The sequence below is a fragment of the Asterias amurensis genome, chromosome 18, assembly GCF_032118995.1.
Source record: "Asterias amurensis chromosome 18, ASM3211899v1".
NCBI classification, from domain to species: Eukaryota; Metazoa; Echinodermata; class Asteroidea; order Forcipulatida; family Asteriidae; genus Asterias; species Asterias amurensis.
Window position 1 is genome coordinate 10,884,509 of NC_092665.1, and position 8,835 is coordinate 10,893,343.

Genomic DNA, 8,835 nt, shown 5'->3' on the forward strand with positions numbered 1-8,835 from the left:
ACATGGAGTGTGGGAGGTTTTAAAGCGTACAACTTAAGTTAACCTGCAATCCCTCGTTTAAATTATTCTTTATTAGACATCTCAATCAATTACGTTTTACGCACATTTGACTTCGCCATTGGTTTTCTTACTTATCCAGGTGCAATAGTTGGATATCTTCGTGTAGACTCCAGGATGCTTATCTTCTGCGCAGCCCATACCCCAGCTTACTATACCGTCAAGCAGAACACCTGCCTGATGGGAGTCGGCGGCGAAGTTACTGACGATTGGTCCACCAGTGTCACCCTGTTTAAAGATACAATTCAAATTAATGAAACTAAATCTAGTGCTCGACTTGCTTTTACTTCCCCTTTTAAGAGTCTCACTGTGTTTCTGACTATAAATCTCAAACAATAAAGCACACAAAAAGAACCCAATTAAAAAAAAAAGGGTCATCAGCAAAAAAAAATGTGATCGACATAATACGTGCACAGCTGAATAGCAACATATGCTGTATCAATTGGCCTCCACTGGTATCTTTTATTTGTGGATTTACCTGGCAAGCGTCTCCTCCTGCAGCACTAGCGCAGAACATACCATTAGGAAGGAGACCATAAGCATCCTCACACTCCTGATGACTTTTGGAGTAAAGAACAACCTCGTGCAGTTCATTTGCAGGAATCCAGGTGCTTGCTACAATATTCAAACAAGATAAAAAGGAAGAAAACCTAGTTATCAATCCGCCGTATCTTTGACCGTGTGCTGGCGCTCTTTTAAGAAAAATTTTTGTCTTCTGGGGGTATGCGCGATTACCATATGTATAGATTACAATATCGGCGTTCTCCCATTTCTGAGGGCGGTATAGTTTTAAGTTGTTTCTGAGGTGGATTTTTCGGTGACGGATGTGATTTCTGGTGGTAACGCATTCCAGTCTCATTTATTTTGTATTTTGCATTTTGCATCCATTGGGTACAAAATCTACAACCGCATCAATACTGTTACATGACATCTAAGCTCATCCTCCCAGTAAGAAACATTTAAACGCATACGGGAAAAAGCACGACTCTAAACCCTGGGCAAACCGCCGTCTAGTGGCAGTACAGTTAAACAACCGGTCATACAATCCAGATACAATTCACAGTGAGCAATAGTGCCTACAAAATGGTCTCCGCAAACAGAAAACCTGGGCCGGGTAGCTATTGTTTGTCATAAATATAAATAAAATAAAACTTCAGTGAGAATGTTTTGCGGGAGTAAATAAACTTACGATCAAGGTTTCCCCAGCCGCTAACCAGCAGTTCCAATCCCTTATTGGGCTCGCTGGAAGCGATGCCGATAGCTTGAACGTCGCTGTTCACAGAGGCGGGTGTGTCAAGATGAATCAAGGCGATGTCGTTATCGAGTGAGCTAAAATCAAATTGTTCGTGTACCGTCCAAGTACCTTGGATAAACTGCTGGTTCGGACCGTCGTGTTGTTGAAGGCTATGATATCCGAGACCAACGAAGTCTCTTTCACCATCTTCAATGCTAAGAGCAAATAATAGTTATAATAATAAACACAAAAAGAGAAATGTACATGTTTGACACATTGCACCAACGTCAAATCTGGGCTACTTATTTTGGTGGTACATTTGCCCAAGAAAAGTTTATGGATCGCCCAGAAAACACTTGATTTGCCCTTGCATTAAATACATTGGACATGTTTGATAATTGTCAAAGACCAGTATTCTGCTTTGGTGTAACTCAACATCTGTGATAGTTGATTACCCTATGGGACAATTTATTTTAAGTAAACGCCTTGAGAGTAGTATAATGATCGGTGAGTATACTTACGCGCATTGTGCAGAGGAGACTACCCAGTTCGGGTGAATTAAAGTACCTCCACAGAATTGATCTTTATCCGAGTACATAATGGCTACCGTGTAAGGTCGGCTGTGTGGGACAGACTCATGTCCACCCACAATGAGGGAACTCAGACAGCTTGGCATCAGCACCGCTGTAGAGAAATTAATAGCAAATTAAATAGCTATGCTAACATAGAAAACAGTGTTGCAGTTAAAATACCACAGTTTTGAATAGCCGTTTATACAACACATTTTAATAAACGAAGGGACAGTTTCGTGCACTGCTCTTTTGTCGAAATCATTAACGGATCCTAAATCTACCTGGCAAGTAGATACACCAAGCCAGCGCCCAAGTCGGAGCCTAAGCCATAGAAGTAGTAAAACTTGTGTCTGCAGAATAACCTTTCCTAAAGACACTAATAGTTTTAAAAACGAAGTCTCCGACTTCCCGTGTGCTTCGAAAACCATAATGCTAAAATAACGCAAGCGAAATGGATGAGATAATTGTATTAATCTAAAATTTAGTCCATGTTAGCTCTTTTTTAACCAAATCACCTTTGTGTATATAGGTCTGTGATTAGTTTGATAAATGTTTCCCTTGGTTAATTGCACTGATTGCAGTGTACCACTCTGAGTTGCTAACAGAAAGAGGCCAGTGAAATATAGAGCTATGACTTCAACCAAACAGTTCGTTATGTCTGACACCATCACTTCCCCGTAAGCGACCGGCTACTTGCAGAAAAGTGCGTGGATACGTTTGGCGAAAATATGCCACCAGGTCTTAAACTTTTAGAATATTTAACACTTTCAAATGGAGGATTTTTATAGAGATGATAAACGTACACCAGGCTGATAATTGGCTTTTGATAGCTTCTCCTGAGATATTGCTGAAAATATGTACCTGTTATTGTTCACGCAAGAAAAATAAACTACAGTTCACATTTTACATAATAATAATGAGAAACGTTTCATACACTTAAAGTTCTTTAGAATGATCTAATAAATCATTTGAAAACACCAGCTGCTTTATAATCAAGCTCATGTAGATTGCTAGGCCCCCAAATTAAAGAACCCACCGAGCACAAGAAGAAGTCCGTTCATGATGGCGGTTGCAAGGTGGTCGATCATTCAGTTCGGCTGAAGTGAAGAGACTGCAAACCGTCGCTCGCTTATATAGACTAGATGTTCATCGCCTAATGACGTCTGTCGTAGGCATTATACCGTTACACATAACCTAATTTACAATTTAATCGATTTCATCGTCTTGATATTGGTATCTAACATTATGCCATTTCACAACCACTCACTCTCTGAGTGGAAGATTTTTATCTGGGCTGAAATATTGTTCCGTTTCTGAATTGGTATCTGTGGAATGGTGTGTTAAGGCCATATATGTAAAGTTGTTGGACCTGCGGTTGAGTTTGCGTGATGAACTGCAACCACTGGCCACATTGCCTGTTACATTCTGCGTTGAATCTTTGTTTGAATTTTGGAACTGGCTTGCAACGCTCTCGTTCGGAGACATTTGGCAACAACCATTATCAAAGTAAACGACAACTAATTGCTTTGATCACACATCTACACGCTGTTTAAATACACCCAGTTAATTTGTCTCTGTTGTTTCAACATCTTGGTGGGTTCCCTAATGGATAGGCATATTATACAAAGACAATGGGACGAATGAGTCAACGAGAAGCGCCCATCGCTATTGCGTGCGGTCTAGGGCCCACATAGCATTGTTTTCGTTTTAGATCCACATTATTCTTATAATTTATTCTTATAAATTAACTTTTCGCCTGTTGTGAGTTATTTTGAATTTGGTATGTTGTCTTATGTTAATAATGGTTTTAAAGGAACACGTTGCCTTCAGATTTCACAAAATTTCACGTTTGAGGGTGTTCCTTATACTTATTAAGAGTTGTTCTTGCAATAAAACACATTTAATGTGTTGTAATTAGTGAATGGTAATTAAAAAAACAAACACTGACCTCTGACCCCGAAACATGGCCCGCAAAATATATACGTTTTTCAAGCCGTCAAAACGATCGTCCGTTTATGCGCGATGCACAGCAGTTAGGCTGGCACCGTAGCCAATGGCCTGGTAAACCTACCAGAAGAACACGAGGTAACATACCGTTCTCTACCATACGACGTTGTGTGAAATGTAAACACACCATTTTGCTGTCAAAATGGATCGCCGAAAAACACAGATTCAGCTCATTGCTCTACGCAAAGAGATGATTGAAGACACGTCCAAAAAGAAGGAACGGACACCTCGCCAATCAGGGTAAGAATAATGTAGTGGGACATGGACTAGCCGACGAGAGAGAGAGAACGGACCGTGATTGTTTATACCCAATGCAATGTTATTTATTATTGTGGACATGACACGTAAATTCACAGCCGTGACAGCCGCAGCACTGAGTTGTGAAAGTACATAAATGTGCATGTACTATGACTAGGTTACATGTAATTTTGTAGATCTATTCACTCGGTGCATAGATGGGGGTGGGGATTTGAATCGAGTGTCCAGCGTCCTAATGACTTGGCATAATTTACCCTAATTTACTTCGATGCTACAATTAAAAGAGTCGTTTATCTGGCTGGGAAGGGGAGGACTTTTGTAAAAATTGTAGAAGTACATTTTAAAAATAGTACAGATTTATTAAATGTTTTTTGTATATTTTTAACAGTTTACCCAAAATATTGTACCCAAGTCAACCCGAATTCTTTCAAAGAAGTGTGACCTTTCAAACAATAAAAAATAAAATTGTCGAGAACTAATAAGTTATATCAATGGTTATGAATTTCTTGTTAAAGGTACTATGTGAGCAGATGCCAGGACTTGGCGTAAACATCTTGGAGACCTCATCAAACCCAACCAAGCTGGTGTGTTTGTACCAACTGTAGGGAGATGCCAACACAACAGGAGAGGTCATGCTGCAAACAAAGGCCGGATGAATGCTTCTCAAACTTGGCAGTAAGAGACTGATTATTTCATACTGTCAATGGCATGTGCATGTATAACAATATACACATGTACTGTCAAAGCAGTCCAGTTTTGTTACATGATATTTTGATCTGTCCGCCCCCCCCCCCAAAAAAAAGGAAACAAAGTAAATGTGTAAACAAACATTTAATAAGGAAACACAAATTTAAGCTTTCATTCATTGTAGTTACTTGTAAACAGCCTCCTTCGCCAACGTTGCATTACCAAAAAACTTTACACTGAACAGCCACATCCCAAATTTTAATAACATCATGTCTTTGACCAGCAGCCGATTTCACAAAACTTTACGCAACTGCGTAAGTCCACTTGTGCAACGTTTATGGAGCAACTTGCGCCATTAAAATTGCGCAGGTGGACTCACGCAGTTGCGTAAAGTTTCGTGAAATCGGCTGCAGGTAGGTAATATTTGCAAAAATGTCACTTTAATGAATCAACATCAAGTGCATGGGTTTTATATTCCGTATACATGTACAAATAACCAATTTTTATTTTGTTAATTGTTTCAAAAATGTTTGTGTTTATATTTGAAAAGATCTTGAGGCACCTTGTTCTGGACCACCATAAGAGTTGGCACGACATCACAGGAATGACATGTACACCAGGGGAGCATGATGTACACAACAAATGACTTTGCCACCCAGCCAGCCTTCACAGACAACATGTGTTGTGTCAGAATGGTACTGGAAATAGAGTAACACTACCTAGTTACTGTTTGTAAAATCAGGGATATATTTCCAGATAGTTTCAACTTTCATGTACACATGATTTATGCAAAACAGGTTTTACAAATGGCAATATTTCCTGTTTTCAACAAGTAGATTCTTATTCCTAAATTAACACATAATGTCAATATTTCAACTTATTATTATTTTCTTTTGCACATTACTTATGTCAACAACTCATTGAATGTGATGTGAGCAGAGTTTGTTTTCATCACAACGACATAATATGATTAAGTTTAATTTGAAGTACATGGCCAATTGTTTATACAATCATCGTATTTATTGTATTATTTATTTGAGATTTCGATATTTTGTAACAACAAACACACTAGAACAACAAAATGCAAAAACATAAACAATCTGTATTCAAATAAATTTATCTGAAATATCTTTATTCTGTATTCATAAAGAGACATGGATCATAGATGCAACAAGTTTGATAAACACAGTGCCATTTCAAATTTTTAACCTTAACCCTTGCAAGTATATTTTGATTTCAACCACATGCCTGTTATGAAATGCATGGTCAGAATGATGTTTTAGAACTAGTCATATTGTTGACTAGCAGACCATGTTAGTTCGAATAAGTAAAAGTTTTAAAGGAAAACCACCCAATTTCAAGTCATACTTGTGTTGATCATTCTATTCTACTTTGAAAACATCCTTTCTAACCATATGCATTTTACAACCAAATCACTTGATCATTGGTCTCTCTAAAGGGACTTTATACCTAAGATGTTGGTAATTACTAATTTGTGATCATAAAACTCACTTGATAAAGTCTACATGATGAGAGGCATGTCAAAGGACTTGTTTCTATACTGCAATGGTGTTTTTCTTTCACTGTTTATTGCAGCTTATGTTGCCAAATTTAGCCCAAATTGTCACAGGTTTATTATTTTATGCATAAATATTGAGGAGATACACCAAGTATTACTAAGGATACTGCATGGGACTATAGTGTTCTTTGACAAAGGCCAAATTTAATTAATGTTTGCAAATACATCGTGTACTGCTGTGAATTGTAAAAACATTCAATAAATTGTCCATATTTTTTTATAAAGTTCCTATAAATTTGTGACAAAGATTCTCTTTGATTACATACAAACTCTAGAACTTGCCAATAATGCTAATAATGCACTGACCTTATATCTTATGCACACCTGTACAGACAATTTTGTAGCCAAATTGTGGAAAGTTACATGGAAATTAAATTTAAGAAGTGGAAAATCTGTATTTGTGTTGTGCTACAAGTTCTTCTGTTGGTAGTAGTGGGGGGGGGGGGGATGGCTGCTGCGGGTACAGGCCATTCTTGCACCATTAGCGGTAAGCCTGGGCGACTAGTGTCGCACTCCAACTATTGAATCCTGAGTCGAGTCGCGACTATTGTTTTCAACTATTCGGTTAAACGTGCTACAAAAATAGTTTAAAAAAAACTGCGTCTACCTGTTTGGTGAACCAATTTAGTCGCTCATGACTATTCATGACAACATAATTTACTTACAGAACACAGTCGGACATCAGCGACACAAATCTTCAATCTTTTCCGCTTGAATTAGACTATATTGTGCTTGCGGCACACATTGCCACAGTGCATCGTGATAATTAAAATTTTGTTGCGACTAGTGTCGTAGTCGCAACTATTGGATGGAGGTGCGACTAGTCGATTAGTAATTTTCACTGGTCGCCCGGGCCTAATTAGCAGAGTTTTCCTGTCCTGCGAAGAAGCTGGTTGTCATCTAACCATGCTAGGAAAACTTCTTTGATGTACGTGTACTCTTCCTTGCCCATAACGGCTTCAATAATCACATCACCACCCAGTTTTCACTGTGACCTGGGAATCAAGTATCAATACAAAAATGTTACAAATTAATTAAATTGTTCCCCGTTACTGATTTTGTTTTGTAATTTTTGAAAAGAGTTCTTCTAGACTATGGCCTTTTTCAAAACAACGGCTTAGGCTTTGGATTCAGCTCGGGCTAGCTTGGCCCCGCAGATGTTTGGACAATACTGAGCGTGCTTTGCGTAGGGATTCAGACAAGGGGACGGAGTCTGAAGCTGAATCCATAGCCGAAGCCGTGGTTTTGAAAAGGACCTATGGAAGCTTCATTTTTGTGGACAAGAGTATTAATTTATTTTAGCTTTCCTTGCCAACTACCATTTGCAGTATGTGCTCCCTGTTCAGATGCATCGCACCGTAAATTTTGCTGTCAAATGATTCTGAGCAATGTAAACAGGAGCTACCTCAAATAGTACTGTCCAAGACCAAGGTCAAGGAATTACATCCCCATAATAGACATAAACATTATTTTATAAAATAATTAATGTATACCCCGAAGAAAGGATCATGTTGGCATATAAGACAAGTGACATCATCTATCCTATGGCGATGGACTAGTATTAGTAATAGACACCACTTTCCTGTTGCCCTGTGACTCTACATGTACATGCAAACAACATAGAGAAATGACAGAGAAGTGAAGTCCCTGTAATTTTGTATCTAAAAACGAACTGTGGGGTATAGGCCTATGTGACTCGCAATTGCATACTATACTTACGCGGTAAACACGGTAAACGCCTCTGACATGTCTGAGCAGATGTTTTATTGAGAGGATGAATTCTCTAGCTGTAGTTTTGGTGTGGGAGGTCATGACACGTCCATTTTCAACTCCACTCGCTAGTTAGTATACGGGTACTAGACATTCTTTCGTGTACAAAGTGTTCGCATTACTAGACTGGCCCCGCTAAAATCCTACATCGTACGAGCAAGAACGGGGAGTTCACTGCGTCTGGGGAGGTCTGGCCGCGGGGGATGATGGCCCGCTGGACGGCAGCCGCTCGGCCCCGGGACGTGGGCTGAACTTACTGCTTAGATAGATTAATAAAAAATTAATTCAACGTAGGCCCTTTTATTTTTGTTCATGAACTGTTTTTTTTTTTTTTGGAGTAACCATGGAGGAAGAGATAGATACAAATGGGTTCGTAAAATTGTTAATAATTGCTCAGTCGTATAGTTCAACGGCTGCGACTGGAAATAAGACTAGTGAATTTGGCGGCCATTTATGGGAGTCAAAATCTTGACCCCCATAAATGGCGGAGCGTTTTGTTTCGAGAAAGTTAGCAAAAGTGAAGCAATTCTAAGGCATGTTTGTGTAAATCATTATATTCTACTTTTTTAACATCTTTCCAACCGTAATCATTTTACATCAAACGCTTGTCATAGCCCAAAAACGCCCAACAAAGCGCAGCCCGAAGGCAACGTGTTCCTTTAAAGACTTAA

At 38.9% G+C, this 8,835-nt stretch overlaps 1 protein-coding gene and 1 long non-coding RNA gene across 2 annotated transcripts; one reads left to right on the forward strand and one right to left on the reverse strand.

Annotated features, from left to right (window-relative positions):
* On the reverse strand, positions 1-2,951 carry LOC139951089 (trypsin-2-like). The gene is made up of 5 exons (XM_071949918.1): positions 2,900-2,951; positions 1,813-1,975; positions 1,247-1,506; positions 536-672; positions 1-285 (listed from the first exon to the last, which is right to left on the reverse strand). The coding sequence occupies exons 1-5, from the start codon at positions 2,949-2,951 to the stop codon at positions 97-99; spliced, it is 801 nt and encodes a 266-aa protein (XP_071806019.1). The 3' UTR covers positions 1-96.
* A 956-nt stretch (positions 2,952-3,907) lies between these two features.
* Positions 3,908-6,220, forward strand: LOC139950667 (uncharacterized). Its single transcript, XR_011787684.1, has 3 exons — positions 3,908-4,110; positions 4,644-4,803; positions 5,366-6,220. It is a non-coding gene; the product is annotated as an uncharacterized lncRNA (long non-coding RNA).
* Positions 6,221-8,835: the final 2,615 nt, after the last annotated feature.